This window comes from Saimiri boliviensis, chromosome 10, assembly GCF_048565385.1.
Source record: "Saimiri boliviensis isolate mSaiBol1 chromosome 10, mSaiBol1.pri, whole genome shotgun sequence".
NCBI lineage: Eukaryota > Metazoa > Chordata > Mammalia > Primates > Cebidae > Saimiri > Saimiri boliviensis.
In genome coordinates, this window is record NC_133458.1 from 17,716,911 (window position 1) to 17,744,319 (window position 27,409).

The 27,409-nt window shown below is 42.9% G+C and overlaps 1 protein-coding gene across 2 annotated transcripts in view; it reads right to left on the bottom strand.

The window, feature by feature from the left end:
- Positions 1 to 27,409, bottom strand: part of TBXAS1 (thromboxane A synthase 1) — a 184,866-nt gene that overhangs the window by 98,545 nt on the left and 58,912 nt on the right. For both annotated transcript variants that reach the window (XM_074379003.1, XM_003929758.4), the window contains exon 4: positions 5,327 to 5,423. In XM_074379003.1, coding sequence (XP_074235104.1) covers positions 5,327 to 5,423 — 97 coding nt within the window. The remainder of the gene's footprint in view (positions 1 to 5,326; positions 5,424 to 27,409) is intronic.

The following is a 27,409-nucleotide window of genomic DNA, read 5'->3' on the forward strand; positions in this document are numbered from 1 at the left end:
ACGTATTTTACACAGGAGGAAACTGAGAGTCAGGAGGTTAAAGGATTGTCTGAAAGTCACCCAGCTAATAAGAGGTAGCAAATCTGGAATCTGATTTCATTTCTTTAAACTAAAATTGAAGGCCTTTCACCATACTGCTGGGCTTAGAAGAAGGGAAATGGGGAGCCGGGCGCACTGGCTCACGCCTGTAATCCCAGCACTTTAGGAGGCTGAGGTGGGTGGATCACCTGAGGTCAGGAGTTCAAGACCAGCCTGACCAATATGGTGAAACCCTGTCTTTAAAAAAAAAGAAGAAGAAAAAGAAGAAGGGAAATGGGAAGAAGAAAGGGAATGTCATAAGAAGGAGATTGGGGCAGAGAAAGACAGGGACGGTCAGGACTCAGTGACTTGACTTCCATGGAATATTCTGGAATATATCCATTGAGAGACAAGAATTGACTTTATGGTTTATTTCTCTATTCTCATGCCTAAATTTTTTATATTAATCTCCTGGTTTATGCACTTATTTCTGCTTCTGCCACCACAAAAATTAGGGCAAGAAGACATAAATATCAGAGCAAGCTTTTACTAATTTCTTTTTGTAAAAAATAAATAAACATAGCTTCCTGCTGAACCAAGAGTCTATCTAGTAAGACACAAAAATACGAAATCATTTTCAACAAGGTCTTGAAATTTTAGAAAAAACTGCAAGGCAGAGAGAAGTACATTTGAGCATTGAGAATCAATACCACTTAATGCTATGCCTGTGTTCCCAAGGCATCACAAGACACTCAGTACTTTTCAAGATGTTAGAATTCAAACTTAGCTACCATGTTGGAAACGAAGCTCAGTGTGTTTTACTGATTAAAAGTAATTCCATAGATCTGGCTTTTTCCAGGACATGGTGATGTCCAGACATTAGCAAAGCAGGTGAAATGGGAGACCCGCAGGGAACAAGTATCCCATTGTGGCTGTCACCTGGGAATTCCAACGGGCAGCACATTCTGCAACAAGAAGCTTCCAGTTCAGGCTGGAGGGTTTCCTGTGCACAGCAAAGACCTTTCACCATACTGCTGGGCTCTGGCTTAGAAGACGGGGAAATTAACAGAAGAAAATGGGTGTTAGAAGAAGGAGATTGGGGCAGAGGAGAGAGAGGTCACATAAAACAAAGATGCCTGAAAATAGAGAGGGGGCAGGCAAATGAGGTTGCACACCTGTTTCTGGTTTCTGCTCTCTGCAGTCTGTTTGTGCTTGCAGGAAGAACTTCTGCCTTGCTCAGAGCCGTAGACCTATAATGTGAATTGACCTTTCTCAAGAAATTCACAGCTAGAAAAAGTTGGCAAGGTTTGACTGAAGCTGGGAGTGCTTCCCTAGGTCATGCACAACTACTCTCACAACTTAAATCCTCCTGCACATGTTTGAAAATCTGAGTGTCTTCATTTACTCAGTGTTTGATTTAAGAAAAAGAGAACCAGGAACTCCAGGTGAACAAGTTTTCAAAAGCTGTCAGTGGAGAGGTACTTGTTACAGGTGTAGGAATGAGTTCAAGGGGGTGCGGTTTTATGGTAAGCCTGCCGAGGCCCTTTCTCTCCTCAATGGATGCCAGCAGGCAGGTCCCTGTGGCCCTCACCCAGGGGGGTTCTGACCCACCTGTAGCCTTGAATTGAGCTTTCCTTGCCAATTAGCTCTGCAATGAGCCCATATGCTCTTTACTTCCCTGAATAAGAGGCTGCTACAGATACAGAGGACAGGAAGGTTTCCAGTGACTAATTTGCCTATACTTTAGTCATCTTCACCAGTGCCAAGGAGTCTGTGGTTTCACGGTGACTCATTCTGCAATGTTCATGGCTGTAGAAGCAATGAAGGAGAACACTGAAGGAGAGTGAGTGAAGCAGCCCCTGAGAGGCTGAACCTGGGGCAGCCAGGGCGCAGGGTGTCTATGGTTCTAGATAAAACTGCCTACCGCATCCAGCACATGACTTTGGATGTGATTCTTGGGTGTCAGTGGTGTGGGTCAACCTGTGCCTGACGAGATGACCTCTGTGTTGCTCATGAGGACCTGAGGGATGACACTCCATGCTGCCACTCCAGACAGAACCCCCATCTCCAAGGCAGTCGGCTTAGTGTTTCAACACCTCCCTGTCATGACCCCATCTGACCAGACAAAGCTAACACAGGCCAAAGACCAGCCTACCTCTTATCACCCTTCCCACAGCTCCCTGAACTCCAGGCCTTGATAGCAGGCCAAGAACAAGAAGTTCTGCCTCTGGTTGTGGCCATTTCTGCTGAGTCATGTGGACTCAGCTCCACTTTCCACAGATATTTTAAAAAGAGCTGCCCCACAGCTTCATTAGGTACCTGACAGCAAAGAAGAGCTCATTGAAAATACCTAAATAAAAACATCCAAGTCCTGACATACCAGGATGACTGGGCTTCTAGAAATGCCAAGAAAATTGATTTGGGTTTAATGATAAGCTCTGGTTGCACCATCATGGACAGTTTCAGGAAACACTGAGGACACCGATAGAGAAATACAAGGTCCACGTGGAAAATGAGCAAGATGAAGCAGAGGCATTACACAGACTCCAGTGCCCCAGAAAAGGTGAACGGGGAAGCATGACGTAAGAACTGCTGCTCCGGATCCAACCCGTAGTCTGCTCCAGCCAGTGTTCTGGAGTTTGGAAAATAATATTTCACAAGATGATTTCTGAATTCACACGTTTGTTGGATATGGATGTATGTCAGGGAGCGCCCTGGCGCATCACCCCCACCTCCAGCCAATATGCTCCATGGATCCCTCCTGGGATGTTTACAGCTCATGTCAAATTTCAGAGCTAAACCCAGCTTCCCACCTCAGGGCCCTTCTCCACCAGCCTGTCCAGGGACAAAACTCAACATAACTCAAGCCTGGATTTGTGAGCAGAGATGGGCTCTCCCTGTTGGAGAATGAGAGCATGCATTATTTAAGTTCCTTTTCACTTAATTTATCAAACTAATATGCCGAGGTATTTTCTGTATCACAAGGGACTGTTTGGTAACAGCTTTCATGGAGTAAGCGTTTAATGTTTACCGAGTGAATGTATAATAAAGCTGAATCGCTGAACGCTTAAGTAAACATGGCCTATTAGAGGGAAGGCAATGTGGTGTCAGTAAGGAGAAATCACGTCTCGCTAATCTCCTTGAGTTCTTTGAGCAGATAATAAGCATATGGATAAGAGGGAACCACAGAACCCAATTTAATTTGACTTTCAAAAACCTGTGAAAAAATCCCACTTTAACGACTGTTTTTTAAAAAATTGAGTCACTAAGGGTTGTTTTATCATGGCTATGGAATTGGCTTAAAGACCATAAACAAAGCTAAAGATAAGTGGATACACTCCCAGATGGAAAACTATAAACACTGGGGTTTCCTGGAGATCTCACCTACGATGGGTCTTTTCACATGTTCATGAATGACTGAGATGAAGAAGACTATATTGCAACTCCAGGTTCAAGTAATACCTCATTATTCTGGGAAGAATGTCAAGTTGATGGAGATTCCATTCAGTTGGAAAAAGAATATATTGGATGCTGAAGAGTCAATATGTGTTTATGTCATGGGGTATATAAAAGAAATACAAGATACAGTTCTTGGCCTTAAAGAGCTAATAATCAAGCTAGAGTGAAAGTCACATCCTCCTTTACTGTAAATAGTGGAAGGCACAACGGGATCAACTGTGAAAATGAGTGATGCACATGGTGAGCGCTGTCAGAGTTCAGGGAAGGAGAAAAGTGGATGGGGATGGAGGCAGGGAAGGCTTCCTGGAGGAGGCAGAATCTGAGGAGTGTCTTGAAGAATAGAAAGAGTTTGGATGGGTGTGGAAGGGGTGGAGGGTTTTCTTGTGAAAGCACTAATGTGTCACCTGCCAAGTACTGTGTAGAGGGAGAGGTTATATGCATGACCCCAACTGGCTTTGCGACAGTCCAGTAAGGTGGATCATATCCCCCAATTCCAGGCCTTGAGAGGAGGCCAAGAATAAGAAGTTCTGCCACTGACTGTGACCATTTCTGCTGAGTCATGTTGATGATTCAGCTCCACTTTCCATGATATTTTTAACAAGAGCTGTACCAGCTATTTTTTAAGTTAAGAAATGTGGCCAGGTACAGTGGCTCAGGGCTGTAATCCCAGCACCTTGGGAGGCCAAGGTGAGAGGATCCCTTGAGGCCAGAAGCTCGAGACCAACCTGGACGACATAGTAAGACCCCATCTCTGCCAAATATTTTTTTTAAAAAATTAGCTGGGCATGGTGGCACATGCATGCAGTCCCAGCTACCCAGGAGGCTGAGGCGGGAGGATCACTTGAGCCCAGGAGTTTGAGGCTGCAATGAGCTCTGATCACACCACTGCACTCCAGCCTGGAGAGCAACATCCTGTCTCCAAAAAAAAAAAAAAAAAAAAGAATGTGCTCAAACTCACATCATAATAAATATGAGCCCCACTGTTATGCTACCTTCAATTCTGGAGCAGTGTCAGTGTGAGCAAGGCAGAAGAGGTCAGGCCTCTCCAGAGCAGGTGAGGGTGAGCAGGGAGAGGCTGGAGTGACTGCTTGAATTGGGGAGTGGTGAGAGACCGGATGGAGCACAGACAATGGATTTAAGTCACAAGGGCCCTTACATATAGTCTGGGGAACTTGAACTTAGTCCTGAAGGCTTAATCCCATGCTGAGTGGAAGAGGAAGGAAACTGGAACCATACCCTGGAGTTTGGGGCCCTGGACCTAGTCTGGGTGGAGGGGAGGGTGAGGGGATGTGAAAGAAATTAGGAAGGGCAGACAAATGGCTTGAGAAATTGACCAAAGCTGAGGGCAATGTTATTTGGTCCCCTCTGCTTGAACATGTGCATCAAGTATGTCTGTCCCGAGCACGCCAAACCTTTTTAAGGTCAGCTCTCAGGGTCACATGTCCTGGTGGCATGGGAGGGAATATGGAGACACTGGTTGGCAAGTGCTGTCTCGTGTCTCATGGGCTCGGGCAGTCTCAAGCACTGTGGTAGGTTCCTGGGAGTGCCTTTGCTGCTTGCTTGGATATGGCTTGGTGGTCCATGCACTTTGACTTACTGGCTTTTTAATAGCTTCAACTTCCCTTGAGCTTTAGCTTTCTTGAAGCATTTCTTAAATGTAAATGCCACTCTTTTGTACCAGTCCCACAGATCCCTTTTGAAAATCTGAGTTCGCTGAGGTGCTGAGTTTTGAGTAGAACTAACATAAACCTGATCAGAGGCCTGATTGCATCCCCACTCAACCTGACATGTAGTGCCTCCATCTTAGAACGATTCCCATTCATCTATACACAGAAACAAAACTACGTACCATTCTGTTGGTAAAGTTACTGAAGTTCTCGACTAACACCTGCTTGATCATGTCCGGCTCGGAAATAACAATAAACATCCGACGACCAAGATAGTACCTGGGAGGAATAAAACATACTTTAAAATGTGTTACATGTACCCATGTCTCCTTTCCAAAAAAGAATTCACATTGGCTCAGAATGAGGGATGAAGGATAACTAGGAAGTAAAGGTGTGGAGACCATGAGGAAATGCATGTTCCCATCATGAGCAACCATATAGCTGTGATGATCTAACATCAAATATCTTTCCATCAGCACTCATGGAATACCACCTTGCACCAGTCCCTGGAGATGCTGGCTGGAATAAGATACACTCCCTGCCCCAAGGAGCTTATTACAGCCTAATAGGAAAGACAGAGCTATACATGTAAATGCAATAATAAGGGGTCCATAAGGTCCAGTAGTAAGACAAAGAAGGAAAATGACAGAGGTCAGCGTTGTCTGTATTTCCCCAAAATGTAAAGATAGGGATTCTAGCAAGAGACCAATGACCTTTATACTGATTCTCAGAAAAAGTTTAATGTGAATCAGTGAACAGATGCCTGTGAGGAAAGATTAAACCTGCTTGGGAAGAACTGAACATCTGGTTGCCACCCCTATGTATAAAGGAGCTCAACAGATAGATTTTTAAATATTTTATTTTTATTTTTGTGATAGAGTCTTGCTGTTTTGTCCAGGCTGTAATACAGTGATGCTATCTCAGCTCAATGCAACCTCTGCCTCCTGGGTTCAAGCAATTCTCCTGCCTCAGCCTCCTGAGTAGCTGAGATTACAGGTGCCCATCACCATGCCCAGCTAATTTCTGTATTTTTAGTAGAGACAGGGTTTCACCTTGGTGGCCAGGCTGGCCTTGAACTCCTGACCTCAAGTGATCCCCCCCATCTTGGCTTCCCTAAGTGCTGGGATTACAGGCATGAACCTCTGTGGCCAGCCCTCAACAGATACTTAATGACAATAATAAAGATATGGATGAAAGGCTCGTCCGGTCAGCTGGTGGCATAAATTCTAACTGGAGATAGTGCTTAAATACATGTCATATTATATTTATGAAAGTACTGGGGGCACAAAAGCAATCAAGACCCAGTCACAGTTTCCAAGGGTCTGACCATCTGACGGGTGAGGTAGTTAGGCAATTAACATATAGCGTGATGTTCTGCCAGGCATGAGTGACCCTGGAGGCACACCCTCAGTGCCTAAAGGAGAGAGAGTGAAGGCTTCCCAGAGGTGGTGCTTCCCAAGCTGAGTTCTGGAAGATGGCAAGAGTTGGTCCAGGAAGAAGGGGTGACAAAGGAGGCAAGGGTGTGCTGGCTGGAGGAATCAGCCTGAGCAGCTGGGCCAGGAACAAGCCTGCTTGGGGGAACCATGAGTGCCCCCCCACCAACTGCCCAAAGCAAGCCAGAGCGATGACAAGCGGCCCACTGTATAATGACATGTTTTCAGTGTACGAAATGATACTTTCAGGGATGTAATTTGATCACTGGTGTATCCAGCTCAGAGCAGTAAGGAACAGATTTTAAAGGGGAAAGTCACACGGAAAAGCAGCCAATTTAACTCTGGTACTTAATTTACTAAGAACTTTTCATAAACCCAAATGACATCAATTTTTTTAACTCTTTTCTTTCTCATCGACTATGAAAAACAATAAAAAATACGTGTCTGTCACGTATTAGGCACTTGGAAAATATTTACCTGAGTCATCATATTTTCCAAAATTGTGAGGAAAATCTTTGGGAAACAGGAATTCAACAGATGTGGTACAAAGAAAGAAAAGAATACTAACTAGTTTTTGTGTTTGTTTGTTTTTACTGATTTTAACCAAGAAAACAAAAAACAACTCAATAAGTCCATAAACCAATGCTTTTATAAAATTTATGGTGAGGGTCATAGGGTCTTTTGAGAATCTAGTGAAAGCTGTGAACGCTTAGAGCATTCTGTATGCAATTTGAGAAGTCCTCGGATCTCTCAACGCCACTCCAGAGCAATGTTTCTCAAATTTACAATGTGCTTAAAAGTCACCTTGGCTTGAAGAAATAACAGCTGAAAATTTCTCCAGTTTCACAAAAGACATAAACCTACAGATTGAAGAAGGTGAGTGAATCTCAACTTGATGAACCCAAGGAAATCCATGCCAAGATACATCATAGTTAAACTTCTAAAACTAAAAAAGAAAGAAAAACATCTTGAAAACAACCAGAGAGAAATGATGTATTATCTATAGGGAACACCAGTTCAAAGGACAGTAGGTTTTTTATCAGGAACCATGGAAGCCAGAAGGAAGTGGCACATTTTTCAAGTGCTGAAAGGAAATAACTGTCAATCACAAGTCATCTATTTGGTGAAAGTATCCTTCAAGAGAAAAGTGGAAATAATGGCATTCTCTGCTGAAGGAAAACTAAGAGATTTTGTCACTCACATATTTACCCTTCAAGAATGGCTGAAGAACATTCTCTAAACAGAAAGGAAAGGGAGATGATAACAGAAGAAAGTTTAGAACTTCAGAAAGGAAAGAAGGATAATGAAATGGATAAAAATAATACACTATCCTTCTCAGAAGTCTCTTAAATCATACCTGATGGTTCAACCAAAAATTATACCATCATATGATGCAATACTCAATATACTTAGAGGAAATACTTAAGACAATTATATTTAAAAAGTAAGGAGGCTCAAGGGATCAAAATGGAAGTAATATTTCTACACATCACTGAAAATGGTAAAGCATTCATACTCAGAGGTTGTGATAAATTACATATGTGTATTTACATAAGCACTAGGAAAACAAAAAAACCTTATCAAGCACAGGGAATGAAATAATAAAAAAATAAGTGAAGAACTGAATGAACCGGAAAACAAAATAAAACAAAAAACACAGAAAAATTCATGAACAAAAAACTGGTTCTTTGAAAAACATCAATAAAGTTGATAAACCTTGAGCAAGACTAACAAAAATAAAAAAGAGAAGAAACAAATCACCAATATAAGGAATGAAATGGGATATCACTACAAATACTGCAGCCATTAAAAGGTTAAGGGACTACTACAAACAACTTTAGACTAATACATTTAAAAACTGGAAGGAAATTGACCAATGCTATGAAAATGACAAACTGCTAAAACTCAACCAAGATGAATTAGACAATCCAAATAATCTCACAACCACAAAACAATGAATAATTTTAATTAAATTTCAGAATTTATTCATAATTTTTTTCTTTTTTCACATCTACTTCTTGAATTAATTTTTTTTAATTCATAATTTTAAATTTCCTGAAAAAGACATCTCCAGGCCAGGATGGTTTCAATGGAGAATTCTAACAAATATTTAAAGAAGAATTAACACTAATTGTACAATACCTTCCAGAAGATAAAAGGGGAGGGAACACTGTACAACTCAATTTATGAAGACAGGTTTACTCTGATACCAAAACCAGCCAAAGATAGTACAAGAAAACTATAGACCAGTATCCATCATGAGCTTAACCACAAAAATTTTCAACAAATCAAATCTAGTAATATATAAAAAGACTTAAATACCAAAACCAAGGGGTATTTATTCTAGGTGTTCAAGGCTGATTCAATATTTTTCAAATCAATAAATATAATTCACTATATTAACTGCCTAAAATTAAAAAAAAATTATGTGATTGTATCAGTTGACATGAGAAAGCATTTGGCAAACTCCAGCACTTGTTTATGATAAAAACTCTCAGGAATAGAGAGAAAGTGCCTCAGCTTGATAAGGAGCATCTACAAAAACCCTACAGCTAACATCATACTTAATGTGAAAGACTGAATGCTTTTCCTTAAGATGGGGAACAAGGCAAGGATGTCCTCTCCTACTACTCTTATTTGACATAGTATTGGAAGTTCTAGACAGTGCAATAAGGCAAGAAAAATAAATGAAAAGCATATAGTCTTAAAAAGAATAAATACAATTGTCCCTAATTTGAGATGACATGATATCTACAGCAAAAATGCTAAGAAATTTCAAAACAATCTTAGAACTAATAAGTGAGTTCAGCAAGGTCGCAGGATTCCAGATCAACATACCAAAAAAAAAAAAAAAAAAAAATAGCATTTCTACATGTTAACAATGAACATGTGTAAACCAAATGAAAGCACAATGCAGTTTACAATGTTGATGAAAGAAATAAAAGAAGACCTAAGCAAATGGAGAAACATATGTTCATGAATTGGAATACTCCACAATGTAAAGATATCAGTTCTCGAAAAACTGTCATATAGGTTTAATGCAATGCCAATCAAAGTTTTAGCAAGGATATTTGTAGGTGTAGACAAATGTATTCCAAAACTTATATGAAAAGGCAAAGAACTTAAAATAACTAACTCAATTTTGAAAAAGAATGAAGTGGGAAGAATCAGTCTACTACATCCCAAGACTTGGCTATAGTCATCAAGACTGTGTGGCATTGGCAGAAAAACAAACACATAGATCAACGGGACAAAATAGAGAACCCAGAAGTAGACCCACATATATAAGCTTAACTGATAATTTTAATAAGTATACAAAGCAATTCGGTTCAGGAAGGGTACGTTTTTCAACAAGAGATGCTACAGTAGGCCAGGCATGGTGGGTCATGCCTGTAATCCAGCACTTTGGGAGGCCAAGGCAGGTAGATAACTTGAGGTCTGGTGTTTGAGACCAGCCTGGCCAACATGGTGAAATGCCGTCTCTACTAAAAATGCAAAAAAGTATGTGGGCATGGTGGCATGTGACTGTAGTCCCAGCTACTTGGGAGGCTGAGGAAGGAAAAGTGCTTGAACCTGGGAGGTGGAGGTTGTAGTGAGCCAAGATCATGCCACTGCACTCCACCCTGGGAGACAGAGTGAGACTCTGTTTCAAAAAAAAAAAAAAAAAAAAAGATGCTAGAGTAATTGACATACTGACATACATAGGCATAATATGAACCTTACACCTTATGCAAAAAATGAACTCAATATGGACCACAGACTTAAATGTAGAATGTGAAACTATAAAACTTAGAAAAATAAAAAGAGGAAAACTTTGAAATTTAGAGCTTGACGAAAGTTCTTAGACCTGACACTAAAACATAATCAATAAAAGACAAAAATCTAAAAGTTGATCTTGATCAAAATGAAAAACATTTGCTCTTTCAAAGACACTGTTAAGAAGATAAAAAGACATGCTACCAACTAGGAGACAATATTTGCAAATTACATACCTGACAAAGGATTTGCATCTGGATTCCCAGCAGAACTCTACCAGATGTTCAAAGAAGAACTGGTACCAATACTTTTGACACTATTCCACAAGATAGAGAAAGGAGGAAGCCTCTCTAACTCATCCTATGAAGCTAGCATCACCCTAAAACCCAAACCAGGAAAGGCTGCAACCAGAAAAGAAAACCACAGACCGATATTCTTGATGAACATAGATGCTAAAATTCTTAACAAAATACTACCTAATCAAATACAACAACATATCAAGAAGATAACCCACCAAGATCAAGTGGGTTTCATACCAGAGATGCAGGCATGGTTTAACATATGCAAGTCAATAAATGTAACACACCACATAAGCAGAATTAAAAACAAAAATCATGTGATCATCTCAATAGATGCAAAAAAAGCATTTGACAAAATCCAGCATCCCTTTATGATTAAAACTCTCAGCAAAATCGGCATACAAGGGACATATCTTAATGTAATAAAGACCATCTATGACAAACCCACAGCCAACATAATAATGAATGGAGAAAAGTTGAAAGCATTCCCTCTGGGAACTGGAACGCGACAAGGATGCCCACTCTCACCACTCCTCTTCAACATAGTACTGGAAGTCTTAGCCAGAACAATCAAACAAGAGAAAGAAATAAACGGTATCTGAATCACTAGAGAGGAAGTAAAACTGTCACTGTTTGCTGGCAATACAGTCGTTTACATTGAAAACCCTAAGGACTCCTCCAGAAAGCTCCTAGAACTGATAAAAGAATTCAGCAAAGTTTCCAGATACAAGATTAATGTACACAAATCAGTAGCTCTTTTATACACAAACAGCAACCAAGCAGAGAATCAAATCAAGAACTCAACCCCTTCTACAATAGCTGCAAAAAATAAAATAAAATAAAAATACTTAGGAATATGCCTAACCAAAGAGTAGAAAGAACTCTACAAGAAAAACTACAAAACACTGCTGAAAAAATCATAGATGATACAAACAAATGGAAACACTTGACCCATGGATGGGTCAAGTCAATACTGTAAAAATGACCATACTGCCAAAAGTAATCTACAAATTCAATGCAATCCCCATCAAAATACCACCATCATTCTTCACAGAATTAGAAAAAATAATTCTAAAATTCATATGGAACTGAAAAAGAGCCCGCATAGCCAAAAAAAAAGACTAAGCAAAAACAAACAAACAACAACAACAGCAACAAAACAAATCTAGAGGCATTGTACTACCTGATTTCAAACTACACTATAAGGCCATAGCCACCAAAACAGCATGATGCTGGTATCAAAATAGATACATAGACCAATGGAAAAGAATAGAAAACCCAGAAATAAACTTGAAGATTTACAACAAACTGATCTTCAACAAAGCAAACAAAAACATAAAGTAAGGAAAGAACACCCTTTTCACAAATGGTGCTGGGATAATTGGCTTGCCACCTGTAGAAGAATGAAGCTGGATCCTCACCTCTCACCTTATACAAAAATCAACTCAAGATGAATTAAAGACTTAAACCTAAGACCTGAAACTATAAAAATTCTAGAAGATAATATTAGAAAAGCCCTTCTAGACATTGGCTTAGGCAAGGATTTCATGACCAAGAACCCAAAAGAAAATGCAATAAAAACAAATATAAATCGCTGGAACCTAATCAAACTAAAGAGCTTTTGCACGGTAAAATGAACTGTCAACAGAGTAAACAGACAACCCACAGAGTAGGAGAAAATCTTCACAATCTATACATCTGATAAAGGACTAATATCCATAATCTAGAATGAACTCAAACAAATCAGTAAGAAAAAAACAAATGATCCCATCAAAAAGTGGGCTAAAAACACATAAATTAGACAATTCTCAAAAGAAGATATACAAATGGCCAATAAACATGAAAAAATGCTCAACATCACTAATGATCAGGGAAATGCAAATCAAAACCACAATGCGATACCACCTTACTCCTGCAAGAATGGCCATAATCCAAAAAATAAATAAATAAATAAACAGTAGATGTTGGCATGGATGGATGAGATCAGGGAACACTTCTACACTGCTGGTGGGAATGTAAACTAGTACAGCCACTGTGGAAAACAGTGTGGAGATTCCGTGAAGAACTAAGAGTAGAATTACCATTTGATCCAGCAATCCCACTACTGGGTATCTATTCAGAGAAAAAGAAGTCATTATTTGAAAAACATACTTGCACATGCATGTTCATAGTAGCACAATTTGCAATTGCAAAATCATGGATCCAACCCAAATGTCCATCAATCAATGAGTATATAAATAAACTGTGATATCTGTATCTCTATATACATATCACTGGAATACTATGCAGTCATAAAAAGGAATGAATTAATGGCATTTTCAGTGACTTGGATGAGAGTGGAGAGTATTATTCTGAGTGAAGTAACTCAGGAATGGAAAACCAAACATTGTATGTTCTCACTGATGTGTGGGAGCTAAGCTATGAGGATGCAAAGGCATAAGAATGAACAATGGACTCTGGGGACTTGTGGGGGAAGCAGGGGAGGGGGGTGCAGTGTATACTGCTTGTGTGATGGGTGCATCAGAATCTCATAAATCACCATTAAAGAACTTACTCACATAACCAAATACAACCTGCATCCCAATAACTTATGGAAAAATAAAATAGAAAATGGGCAATAGAAAATGGGCAAATGAACAGACATTTCACCAAAGAGAATATACAGATGGCAATTCAACTCGTGAAAAGATGTTTAGCATTATTAGCCATTGGTGAAGTACAAATTAAACCACAATGAGATATTATTTCACATCTATCAGAATGGCTAAAATTTTAAAAGAATAGTGGTAACATCAAAGGCTGGCGAACATGTGTAGAAAATGGATCACTTATAAATTGTTGATGTGAAGGTAAAACTGTAAAGCCACTTTGATGATTTCTTATACAACTAACCATGTACTTATGATATGACCCAGCAATTGTACTTTTCAACATCTGTCCCAGAGACATGAAAATTTATACTCACAGAAAACATGTACATGGACATTCACAGCCACTTTGTTTACCATAGGCAAAAACTGAGAACAATTCAAATGTTCTTCAATGAGTAGATGGGTTAACAAACTGTAGTACATTTATACAACAGAATACTATGCAGCAATTTAAAAAAGAACAAACTATTGATAAATACAATAATTTGGATGAATCTCAAGGGAATTTTGTGACTGAAAAAAGTCTCATTAGATTACATTGCTATCTACGATTCTGTTTACATAACATTCTTGAAATAAAATTATAGAGATGGAGAACAGATTAATGGTTGCCGGGGTTAGGGATAGAGGTGGTGATGGGTGAGTGTGGCTATATAAGGGTAGCTCTAGAAAGCCTATGGTCATAGGATAGTCTTTATCTTGGCTGCGGTGGGGGTTACACAAATCCACACAGGCGATACAATTGCATAGAACTACACACACGCGCGCGCGCACACACACACACACACACACACGCGCGCAAGCACATATAAACCTGGAAAAAATATGATAAGCACTGTGGGTTGTACCAGGGTCATATCTTGGTTTTGATAATATACTATAGTTATGCAAGAGGTTAACATTGGGGGAAGCTGGGTAATGGGCACAAAGGACTTCCCTGTACATATTTTTTGAACTTCCTGTCCATCTATAATTATTTCAAAATCAAAAGTTTTTTTTTAAAAGTCACTGGAAAGCTTAATAAACTCTAGATTCACAGTCCTGCTCCCCACCAGTGCTAATCTAGCAGGCCTGGGTGGGGCCTAGGAATCTGCATTTTAACCAACTCTCAGATTCTGAAGCAAGAGGACTCTTTCCATACTCTGAGAAATGCTGTCCTAGGATCATAATTTCCAGCCTTGAGGGCTTGTCAAAACCAGCTGTGGGGCATTCAGAAATAATAATGCCTGGCCATACCCAGATCTACCAGACCAGAGTCCCTAGGGTGGGACCCAGGCACCTCCTATTTTAACAAGCTCCCAGGGGATCCTGATGTGACTGACTATAACCAGAGTGGGGACCCAATCTGATTGGATAAAACCTGCTCTATATTTAACTAAAGTTCACACCCATTCTCATTTCCCTAAATTCTTAGATCTAAATGGAAAGCAATTATACTGCAGGGCACACGTATCTTTTGGTAATATATTTGTATTGATTTAGTTATTATCAAAATAATCTTACACATAATCTAGATTTTTTTAAAGAAACAAAAAAAAATTCTGCCTTCAAATGAAAATTGTCCTTCCAAGTAGTCACCTTGGGAGTCTTCCCGCTTTTTTTTTTTTTTTTTTTGTAGTAATATTGCTAATGCTAAAAACAATTTTGCAACAATTCCTTTAGAATTGCTTCAGAGCTGGTTTATGAACCTCGTGAGAAAACTGGTCCCATTTTACATGTAAATTGTGTTATCTTGTGAATTTATATGTATAAAAATGCTCATCTGTAGTTTGAGGAGCTCCTGAAAAGACCTTGAATAGAGAAAAAATGTAAGGGAAGTGTGTCTTAGGCACACATAGCTTTCCTTTTGGGTGCCTGGGATGGCTCCCCTGTTTTGTCTGCCCACTACGTCTTGGGGAACCACCCTCCCCCATTCCATGCAGTTCTGAAGGAGCTCTCGGTGATAGAATCCTGCCCTTCTGGTCATGGGCGTGGGCTCACCACTCAGATACGGATAATCCTAGTATCTCATCTCCTAGGCAACAGTGACTGGTCCAAGGGATGGACACGTGGCCCACTCCAGGCCAGTATAAATCTTTCATTGGGATTTCTACATGGATGCCAGGGTGAAAAGCTCTGACTTTCTCCTAGAGCTGCTAAACTGAGACTATATTAACCAAGGGTTGATGGTGGCCATTTTTCTACCACATGGAGAGAGCCTGTCTGCAGAAGGAGCTAATAGAGACCAGCAGAGATTGCAGACAGACAGACTGCCGAAGAAGCACAAGACTGAGTCCAAGCTTTCCTCCTGCAGCTCTTCATTCCATCCTCCTAGCTTACATTAGTTAGTTTGTGCTAAAGTTAGTTTGAGTCAGGTTTCCCATTATCCAAAACCAGAAGTCCTAACTAATGTGGTACCATTTTTTTCTTTTACTTACTTTTTTTTTTTTTTTTTTTTTTTTTTTGAGATGGAATCTTGCTCTGTCACCCGGGCTGGAGTGCAATGGCGCAATCTCAGCTCACTGCAACTGCCACCTCTGCCTCCCAGGTTCAAGTGATTATCCTGCCTCAGCCTCTGGAGCAGCTGAAACTACAGGCACACGCCACCACAACTGGCTAATATTTTGTATTTTTTAAGTAGAGACAGGGTTTCACCGTGTTGCCCAGGCTGGTTGCAAACTCCTGAGCTCAGGCAATCCTCCTGCCTCGGCCTCCCAAAGTACCGGGATTAGAGGCACGGGCCACCATGCCTGGCCAGTGCCCCTTTTCATCTCAACCTTGTGAATTCCCAGTGCCATTTTGCCTTTCAGAGCTTACTTCACCTAGAAGGGTCTGATCTTGGTATTGCACAATGGTGTGAATGTGAGGCAGTGCTCCCTAAGATAGTATGGGTCCTGGAGAACAATACGCAACAGAGCTTACTCAGCAGGTGGGATCTGGAGTCATCCAGCCATACCACTCAGAGAAAACCATTCCACCCACAAACTTCCGAAACTCTCTGAGCCATGGCTGAACTATGGGAGTGAAAAACAAGTCATCACTGTAGTTTACTGTAACAATAAATCCTATACTTCCTATAATTTCAAAAAGAAATTAAAATATGGGGTGTTTGAATTTTAGGTCCACTTCCTGCAGGGTGCAAAGAAACTTCTCATACCAGTGAAATATTTGCAGAGGTTGTAGATTCTTCTCCACACCTTCGAGGTTAACAACAACGATCATTAGCATTTGTTTTGAGTGTTTACTATTGGCCAGGCGTCATTCTAAGTGCCTGACGTGTATTTTCTCATGTAATTCTCATAGAAAATGGATGAGGCCATTATTTTATCCACTTTTCAGAAAAAGAAACTGAGACTGTGAGAGGCAAAGTCACTTGCCCAAGACAAGGACTTGACCCCAGCCCAGGGCCTTTCTGGTAAGCATGTTGTCACCTGTTCCAGCGGCTGCTCTTCCCTCAGGTGGCCTGTCTTTGAACCTGCTCCAGTGCTGGGTAAGTGCGTAAGGGAATGCAGTCAGACTCCCAGCTGTGCAGACTGTGGCTTTTAAAGGTGGAGATTTAGAGCATATTCTTGCTTAATGGACCAGAAAACCCCCAGTGCAATTAAGGAGGTAAGGCCTTGGTTCGCTCTAATCCAAACTTACTTACAGACTACTTTCCAGACAAGAAATTCTTAACCAGTTATTCATCTATACTTAGTTATGCAACTAAGAATTCACTTATTCAACTCCTAAGCACCTGGTTGAAGGGAAAATGTAGGCAAATCAGTGAAGCATTGTGTAGACAAAAATAACCACTTGTTTGACTTGTTTAATTAGTGGTTTTCTTTCTTTTTTCAAACTGACCAGTCAGTTCAAACAAAATAGTTCAGAGCCACCTTCTGGGAACTTAAGTAGAATACACTGTTGGGATTAGCCTGGGGGCTGCCTGGCCTCGTTCCAGAAGGCCTGCCCCTGTCAGGGGTGACCGAGCTATAGACTGTTCTTGGTGGTGGTGGGCAGGGGGGTCACCTACAGTCACCGACATGAAAAAATGTCCAAATTACACAGCCGAATGGAAAAGCTCATTGTAAACTAGTATGGGGAGTTCTGTGAATAAATAACGGTCTTTCTATTAACTAGTCCCTTCAGAAGGCATTTACTGAGCTTATACTCTTGTGTCAGGCCTCATTCTGGGCCCTGCTCACAGGGCATAGATCCGGAGCAGGAAATTATGGGGCACTTGTCCTTTTCATCTTATCTATGTCTTGAACGTTCAGTGTTTTACAATGAGTGTATGTGACTTCTACAATGAGAAAAAAGAGGAGAGGGAGAATTTGTCACTGGATCAGTCCCCCGAGACTGTCAGAGGCAGAGGGGCGGTTGGCAGTACCACAGCTGCAGGTGTTAGACAGTCTTAGGAACTCAGGCTCAAAGCCATGTCCTGTAATTTAACAGCTGTATCGCCTTGGGCAAATCAACCTTCTTGAGCCTGTTTCTTTGATTAAAGAGACTGTTATGGGGTCAGATGAGAATAATTTGTCCAAACAGTAAAGTTTAATGAAAATGCTGGTCATGGTCACCTTCCCATGAGAGGTGAAGGCCCCCTCCCTGCCGCACGCCCCAGCGGGTAGGCCACACCCTTCTGCTGCCACTTGGTCAGGGGTGAGGAAGCTGAGCAAGGAAGTGACCCACGGGGGCATCAGGAGGCCCCTGACAGGAGCCCAACACCCCCCACTTGAGCAGAAGCAATAGATAGGCACGCACTTTGAGCCTTCTGAGTCTCAGGTAGAACTGATGAGGACTTTCAGCTCCTCTGACAACTGCTAAATGCCACACATCTGAGAACTTCTTGTCTTGGTGACAGTTCGATTTCCCAGCAGACTGAGGATGCTAACAGGGTAGCTGCTGTCCTGCCCTCAAGTCCAACCTTTGGCGTGGAATGTCCATGCGTAAGTGGCAGGAGGCTCAGTGGGGGAAGGCGTAGATGCTACTGCAGATCACAGTTGTGAGTGTCTGAGACGCTCAACTTCCAGCAAGTTCAGAGAAAGCTAAGGAGAAGTCCAGTACTGGGAGTACCTGGGCATTTGACTTACAGGTGCCCTCAGGGCTGGGCAGCCCACAGGGTGCTGTGGGGAAAGCAGGGTCCCGGAGTTCTGGGGGTCTATCCCTGCTTGGCTCATGGGGTGTCTTTCCCTTTTGGGTCAGCTCTCCCAACTGCCATTAGAGCAAGAGGCTTGAGTCAGCTGAATGGCAGAGCAGACTCGGCTCCAAGGGAGTGTTTTCTTGAGGAGCCAGTGGAACAGTCACAGGCTGTGGAGTCTGTAGTTGCTTTCCCAGGGTGCCTGTCTGTTACTCTAGGAAGGGTCATGCATCATCTGCCCAGGTTACCCTCAGGGCACTCATGCCTGGGGTTGGACACTGAATTCACAGAGCCCTGCAGAGATCAATGGACCGAACCAGCCCTTTCTCAGCCCCTTCCCCTTTAGGGGTTCATAGGGCCTGTCCAGCAACTTTCTTTTGCCCTTTCAGGCTAGCACAATCCCTGGTCCCTTGCTTCCTGGCCGGACTTCGGACCTCCAACTCAGAGGTTCATGTCTCCATCATTCTGCCCTGCTGCTTGTCCACGTGTGGGCCCCAACTTCCTTTATCCACCTAGGACTTGGTAAAATGCAAATCTGAGTGTGCTGCTTCTTTACTGAAAACCTTTTAATGGTTTGCCAAGATCAAGTCCTTGGGGGGTCTTCAGCATGTGGCACATGCCGTCCTGCACACCCTGCTCCCTGCCTTGTTCTTTGGCCTTGTGCCTCCCTATTCCCCATCCCCCGCCCCACCCAAGAGCCAATCCTGATCTTACCAACGGAAACCCTCCACGATCTTTCACTCCACGCCTTTGCACGTGCTGTTCCCCCTGCCTTGCCTGGAACAGCTCCCCTTTTCTTGCCTGATTAACTCCTAGTGGTTCTCTCGTCATTGTAATTTTCTTCCTCTCTTTCTGCTTGCTTGTAAGTGGTAGAAACACATCTTGTCCTATTATCTTTGATGTCTAGTATTCATGACAGTGAAAAGCATGCATGGGAGTTCCATGATGTCACCGCAGTGTGCTGTTTTCCAGCTCCCACCTCCAACGCCGGCTGGCTTCAGGCCCTGTCTCTCTCACCTGGACTGCTGAGGAGCTCCCAATGAAGCTGTCTGTCTCCAAACCAACCCTCCCACCAAGGCCAATGGACCTTTGTAAAACAGAAGCTGACTGTGTCATTCTGTTCCCTAGAAATCTCTAGTGGTTCTCCATCGTGTGAAACAAGTTTAAGCTTCTTCACTTGTAACCAACCGGGGGCCCTTCAGGAGCTCCTGACTTTCCTCCTCGCCCCGTTCCTCTTATACCAGCATTTCCAAACATTCTCAGTTCAAGATGCCCTTAGTGACTCAGTAATTTCTTCATAGTGCTCCCCAGGCCAAAAGAACCCCACAATATCATTGCTAAGTAGGTAAGTTCAAACAACTTTATAAGCATACATATGCTAGTAACTTAGTGGACATCTGAAGAAATAATACACGTAAATTGAAAGCAGTTCCTACAGTGCCTGACAGATGTTGCTGTATTTGTTACTAATATTCAAAATACCGTCTCCCAGGAAGCCCCTGTGGGTTCACTGTGGCACGCTGGGGTGTCTCAGCATACACTTTGGGAACCACAGCCTTTACACTTGTGTGAAAAAGTTATTTATGGTTCCCCAGATGGGCAGTATTCCCCCTGCACTATCTCTTTGCACGTATTTACCCTCTAAAGTGCCGGCTGCCCTCTTGTTAGTTTGGAAAACTTCAGATACTCGGGTCACCTGTCCCTTCTTCGTGGACCCTTCACTCCTTGCAGTTTTCCATGGCACTTGGTCCTTTCCTTTACTGACCCGTGTTACTCTCTGTATATTGATAAGCTCCTGATTGCTCTGCAAGTTCTCTGAGGACAAAGCCCATCTTATCTGTCCATGCATCCCCGAGAAGCCAGCAGAGCCCCTTGCCCTAGGAGCAAATGGAAGGATGGCTTTAAGATGCCTTTCAGGACTGGGAAATCATTTTATCCTCCTGGCTTCCCTGTTGCTCATCCTGGGAGAAGGCAGTTTCAACTCTGAAGCCAGACTTGAAACCTCAGAATCTTGTTTTCTCTGTATCCACATTTATCTTGCTTCCAAAATCCACCCATTCCCCTGGTCATTATCTAAAACTTTACCCCTTGCTCTATTTCATTCCCACCACCGTGAAGAGGTGCCCTCTGCAGAGGGGCCCTGCTGGCTCCGTCAGTCATGGGCCTGCCTTTGTGGCTGGCCCCAGCCAGCCCCAGGTCTAGCAGGGCAAAGAGTCCTTTGTGGGGAAGCTGAGCATACAGAACCCTCAGATCACCTCTCACTTCAACCTGGTGATGCCGCCAAAGACTTCATTTGAACCACAGTTCCCTTGATATGATGATATCAAGATGTGTCATCCAGATCCCCCTTCTGGGAAGGACTTGCCTTCCAGCAACCGAGACTGTAGTTAGCAGAGTGCCTCCAGCTGTCAGCTCCTTCAGGGCCAGCCTCAGCTGCGGAGAGCCATGGCACTGGGGTCATCCCCTTCCTGGGAAAGCCCACATCCAGTGGCTGGGCTGGGTAGGAACACAGAGAGTTGGCATTTTGTCCTGCTGGGGAGTGACTGACGGCTTTCTCCTCCTTCCCTTCACAGGCATGGATCCCTAATAAACATCTTGCATCCCAAACTCCATCTCTAGAAAGTGACCTGGAAGACATGGCTTTAAGCAGCTCAGAGGCCATTAGCAAGGGTAACAAACATGTCTTCAGCCGGGAAACGAAGCCTTCTAGTATGTGATGATGACCGGCCAGTCCATCTGTGTCTCCCTCTCCAGCAACTTCCATTCCCCCAAACATTCCCATCTCAAGGGCTTTTCTCTGACTGTTTTTACTGAGTGGAACATTCTTTCCCCTCACCTCCTCCTTCTTCATTCTTCAAGACCTACTTCCTCCTAGAAGCCTTCTCTGCCTTCACTGGTCCACGATTCTTCTCAGTTCATTGACGTTGGGTTTCCTGTTCTTCTCTTGTAGAAGTCAACCGCTTTACTACCTGGCGTTCTTGAACAACTTGGCCCACGTCTGGGTTTTTCTCCTAAATTAGATGTCAGCTTTCTTTGGGAAAAGAGATATGCATGATACATTTTCTGGAGGGGATGGGTAGTCTCCCCCATTGCCATGAGCTCCACGCTATATGTGTAGCAAAGACTGAAGTATCTGTTGAGTGGACAACATCTGGAGCAGGGCCAGCAGTGAGCACTTCAAGACATGGGGAAACTGTCCCTTCTGTTTTTGTGCCATTGGAAGACATGGACATAGACCCCAAAGAGTATGGGAAAGGTCAAAAGGAAGAAGAGGGACATGCCTCCCAGAAAGAATGGAGAACTGACGGTAGAAAGAGCATTGCATTTTTAATTACAGCATAGTGAATTCGGGCCAATCCCTTGAAAACCTCAGTTACAGTGTCTATACCTGGTAGATTTCCCGAGTATCAGAGGAAAAAAAGCAGCTCTCACTGCCCTTCTTTAGGGACCTTCTTGCCTACTGCTGTGTATGCCTGGTTGGTCCCTAGGTTGGTTTCTAAGTGATGACAGCAGGTGGTTAAGGAGGGCTCAGGTCCTGAGGGAGGCCAGAGAACCAGCTCCACCAGGAGAGTCCACAAGCAGGAAAAGACCCCACTGTGATCTTCGATGCCCTGCCCCTCTCCCACACCATCTTCTGCACACTTTCCTAACCACCCCACCCCAGCCACACCCATGGAAAACATGCAAAATGCTTGCTCTGCAAAGGACTGGGTCTGCAGCTATGGTGTGGTGTGTGGATGGTGGCACTGTAGCCCCTGGAGGCCTCCTGCTGCTAAGGAAAGCCCTCGGGCTTGGCAGCCAGAAGATGCAGGGTCAAGCCGTGCTCTGCTTCTCAAGAATGGTGCTGGGGCAGCTATTCTCCAGCCTTTCTGGAAGCAGGCAGGAATACAGCCTCTCCCCCGGCCCCAGCTTCTTCATCTATAAGATGAAGTGGTCCTTCTCATCCTGGTGAGTTATGGCTCTGTCAAGCTACAATAAAGCTTTCTCCAAAACAGAGCTATGGCTAACGGAGAGAACTGGGCAGCAAAGGGGAAAAATATCTGAAAGAAACCTATCATGATAAACCTCCCTACTCTATTGAATATACCCGCCCATTTAATTTATTCAGTTAATAAAACTTATTCCCCAGAGGGCGACAGGCAGAGGTAAGCTACAAACCAATCTGCCCGTGTGAGCATGGGTATATATGTTTATCTCATAACAATAAAAAAAAAAAAGAGTAATTAAGAGATGTATTGAAGTGTGCAGAAATCCTGAAGGACACCGAAGATTCCAATTCAAGTTACTGTCCTTGGTGCAAATGTAATTCAACAGGGAACATATAAATAAAAATAAAGAAAAAACAAATTCAGAACAGATGTTAGGCGAGCCATTTTTTCACAGTAAGAATCATAAACGTGAAGAACAGCCTATAAGGCAAAGTTGTTGATGCAAACAGCATCAAGCTACTAAATAAATAGTTAGATGGCCCTGCAGGGACAAAGGAACATTAAAATAGTCATTTGGCTGTCCCTGAATATTTTTTGCCTACACGTTATGCCCAGGAATGCGTATTCTGGGGTACTGAAGGGAGCTGTGCGTGTGTATTTGTGTCTATTTCATAGAATACGTGCAGCACATATACTTGTGAGAATATATGGCAAAATCACCTCTCCCGAAATGATGTGTGGGCTTAGAACAGGAATACAGGGGCTGGGTAAAAGCTAACGTCGGTTCTGAAAATACAGTGAGGCCAGGGGAGGAACCCCAGTGCCATGGGAAGAATGTGCTGTCCAGGACTAGGTTCTAAAAAGCCCAGATGTGCAACTCTGAAAAAAAGGGAAAATTTAGTGGCAAAAGAATTTCAGACACAGTGGGAGAGAAACCAGACGCAGGGAAAAAATAATAAAGCACTGATCATAATACTTTAGAGATGGAGGGAAGCTTCAAGATGATCATTCTAGCCCAACCCCCTCATTTCATAGCTAGGAAATGAGGCCCAAAGAGGGTAGATGACTGGAGGATGTGTGCTGACTCCCCTTATCCAGGAGGAGGATTTCCCGAAGACGTGAGGGTGAGGTGACCCATGTGCAGGACTCAAGAAGCTCAACCCGAGCTGGCAAGGTATGGGGCTCCTGAAGTTGGCAGTCTCCCTGAGATGCAGGCTAGCTGCAAGAACACTTCTGAACCCGAGGCCCAAGGAGTAGTGGAATCCCAGTTGGAATCCCTGATACTTGGACGGTCTAGCCTGGAAGAGCTCGGAGAGTTTCTCTCAGTCTCATGTGAGACCTGTGAGATAGGCAGGCACTCAAGTTTGTGGGTTGTTTTTTTTGTTTGTTTTTTTTTTTTTTTTGAGACAGTCTCGCTATGTCGCTCAGGCTGGAGTGCAGCGGTGCGATCTCAGTCAGCTCACTGCAACCTCTGCCTCCTGGGTTCAAGCAATTCTCCTGCCTCAGTTTCCTGAGTAGCTGGGACTATAGGCACCCACCGACACGTCCAGCTAGTTTTTGTATTTTAAGTAGAGACAGGGTTTCACCATGTTGGTCAGGCAAGTCTCAAACTCCTGATCTCATGATCTGCCAGCCATGGCCTCTCAAAGTGCTGGGATTACAGGCATGAGCCAGCGTGCCTGGCCACAAGTATTTTTTAAAGGTAAGAAAACAGTAAATGACCATTCATTCTAGTCCCATAAGTAGGGATAGCTGAGCTAAGACCAGAACCCAAATCTGGCTCCTAATTCAGTGCTCTTTCTGGTGCCATCAGTTGACCCTAAGGATAAGGTTATGGGAGGCAGCAGCCCGTCGGGAATAGAATACAAGGCAGTGGCCCAGTAAGAACCCAGTGAATGACTTGGGTGGGTGGAGCAGCTAGTGTACCAGGAGAAAATGTCCTTTACTTCTCTGTTTATCTTTTGGATCCCAAGGTGGCCTTACATGGTGTAATTCAATTTTGTACTTTAATGGGCTAACTACTGAATTGCTAAAGCATAAAAATCACTGATGGGGAAAGAGTATAAACGCCCCTTATCCAAACCTCTATTTTAATATGATACTCCCCCTAATTCCTTTCATTTGTCTCCAATAAAGTAATACCATCACCAAAATTAGCCAAATAACAAGACCTTCTGGTTCCTTGGAGACAAATCTGACATGAAAGACATGTATTTAGAGATGATTCTTTTGTTGATGCAATAAATATTTATTGAGCATCTATTATGTGCCAGGTACCATTCTAGCCACTGAGAACAGCAGCACCAACAAGAGAGCAAGTCCCTATCTTTATGGAGTTTGCATTCTATCGAGAAAGCAGGTCAAGAAACAAATACTTATGTTACATATTCTTAGGGCAAACATCCTAAGGCAGGACTGTTTGGAATGTTGAAGAAATACCAAGAAGAGCCAGTGGAGTGGAAACAGCTTTGGATTAATAGAAAGAACCTGTGCAACCCTGCAGTCACACCTCTTCCTAGCCACATGCCCTTCTCTTCTTAGTCACTCATGTTTCTGTATGATTGAGGATAATGCGACCAGCCTGGCCAAACTCTCTGGGATGTTATTGAGATGACCACGGGAGATACTATATTGGAGGGATATGATCCACAGTAACTGCTGGAAAACACTTTCAGATTATTAGCAACTAATATGTAAGTGGCCTTAGGAAACAAAGATACATATATATCATATATATATATACACACACACACACACACACATATACATATACACATATATATATATTGTACACTCACAGGGCAAGATGGATAGCCCATAGAGCCCTCCCACACGTGCATAAAGGTCCCATAAAAGCATGGCCACTGCAGGGTTGCTTGCTAAGGGCCACTGGGTATCTCCTCCTGGGACAGTGGACAGGTGAAGTAGGCACAGGCATCCGTGGAGTGTCAGGTGGCCATGAGAAGCAGCAGAATCAATGGGAACACTGTGCTGGACCTTGAAAGCACAGTGCTACATGAAAAAATGAAGGAATGGAATGAGAGCTACGACATTACTATTGGCATAAGCTAAAGATAATCCCCACAAAATGATAATGCACAGTTTGCAAGAGCATGTGAAAAAAACACATCAAGCACAATTGGAAGGGTTGACTCTTGGGCATGGGAAGGGGAATGCGAGAACACTGGGGATAAAAGGAAATAAATAAACAAGGGTCGCAGGCAGCAGTGCGCTTCCAGCCTCTCCATAGCACTGCAGAATAAAAATATCCCCCAGAACATCAACTCCAAATGGAGGTAATTAGTAATTACTGGTTGTAATGTTGATAATTCACAATAGTGAAGTAAACTATTTCTATCAATGGTTGCTTTTTATGGGGAATTCCTTAGGAGCAAAATGCTGGTATTTATTAGATCAGTGTTTTCTCTCAAAGCCTGTTCTCTGTATCCTAGTCCCCAAGAGATACTCTGGGGGGAAAGAAAGTTCTGTGGTCAAACACTGCATCCTAAATTTCTCACTTGGAGATTGTCAAAGGACGTTGCTGCATGAAAGGTTCGGAGTCATCCTACACTAAAGAGACCTGTGTTCCTTTTGCTATTTTCCATGTAACAATTACTACTGTCAGTGGAAACGATGGTCTCAAGGACACACTGTGGGAAACACCCCACTCAACTGTTGGAGGATGGGAGGTGGAGATTCCAGATTTCAGGCATACCCTAGAGCTCCCATTCCTCTCCTTCCTAACGCAGCTTCCGGATCCTCTGAGTGCTTTATTCCTAAGTCACCTTGGACCCAATGTCTCCTTAGCACCTCTGCCATGGTCTGAATGTTTGTATCCACCCGACCCCCTACAAATTCATATGTTGAAATCTTAAACCCCCAGACGGCAGTATTAGAAGGTGGGGACTTTGGGGGACAAACAGTCATGAGGGTAGAGCTCTCCTGAATAGGATTAGTGCTCGTGTAAAGGAGGCCCTAGGGAGCTCTTTCACTTCTTCCACCATGTGAGGGCACGGAGAGAAGGCGCCATCTATGCACCAGAAAGTGAGCCCTCACCAGACAATGAATCCATTGGTGCCTTGATTTTGGACTTCCCAGTCCCCAGGACTATGAAAAATAAATTTCTGTTGTTTATAAGCCACCCAGTCTATGGCATTTTTGTTACAACAGCCTGAACAGATGAAGATAAGCACCAACTGATTAAGACAAAGCTAAAACTATCTTTGTCTTTGTCCTGTTCAAACTCCTAGTTATGGTGGAATCCCCATTTTGTCTCCAGAATTTGAAGTCAGCATCAGTGATTAATGTTGATTCATCTCTTATTCATTACAATCAATGACTTGATGCATTTTTCTATGGGAAATTTTGTTTTCTTTTCTTTCTTTTTCTTTTTTTTTTTGAGACAGGAGTACAGTGGCATGATCTTAGCTCACTGCAGCCTCCACCTCCCCAGCTCAAACAATCCTCCCATCTCAGCCTCCAAACTACCTGGGACAACAGGCACACATGCCAACACACCCAGCTAATTTTTGTATTTTTTGCAGAGATGTGATTTCACTATATTGCCCAGGGTGTCTCAAACTCCTGGGCTCAAGCAATCTGCCTGCCTTGGCCTTCTAATGGAATTATAGGCATGAGCCACCACACCCAGCCGATACAGGACATTTTCTCTATAAAATTCTCCTTCTTTTCCTTCCATTTCTGATCATCTAAATCACTATCATCTCTCACCTGTGCTATTAGAATGCTTTTCACTTGTTTTTAAAATCAATGCCATCCTCCCCCTGCATCCCTTCTCCTCTCTGGATCTGCACAACTTTCTCCAAATAACCCACCTCCTCAGTACCAGTCCTGAGGTCTGTCTCATCTCCTGCCACTGCCGAGGCTGTCCTCTCTACTTGTGCCCCAGACATCACATTTTCCTAGCACACGCTTGGCCTCTACTCTTCCTCTTTCTAGCTCGGCCAAAGCCTCTGAACTTTCTCCCATTGCATATGTGCCTGGATACACTCTTTTCCACAGGCCACCTGCCCTCTCTCCTTTTCTGGGTAGGTATAGTGCCAGCTAACCTTTCCCAGCGAGCACACACTCAGTGCAGA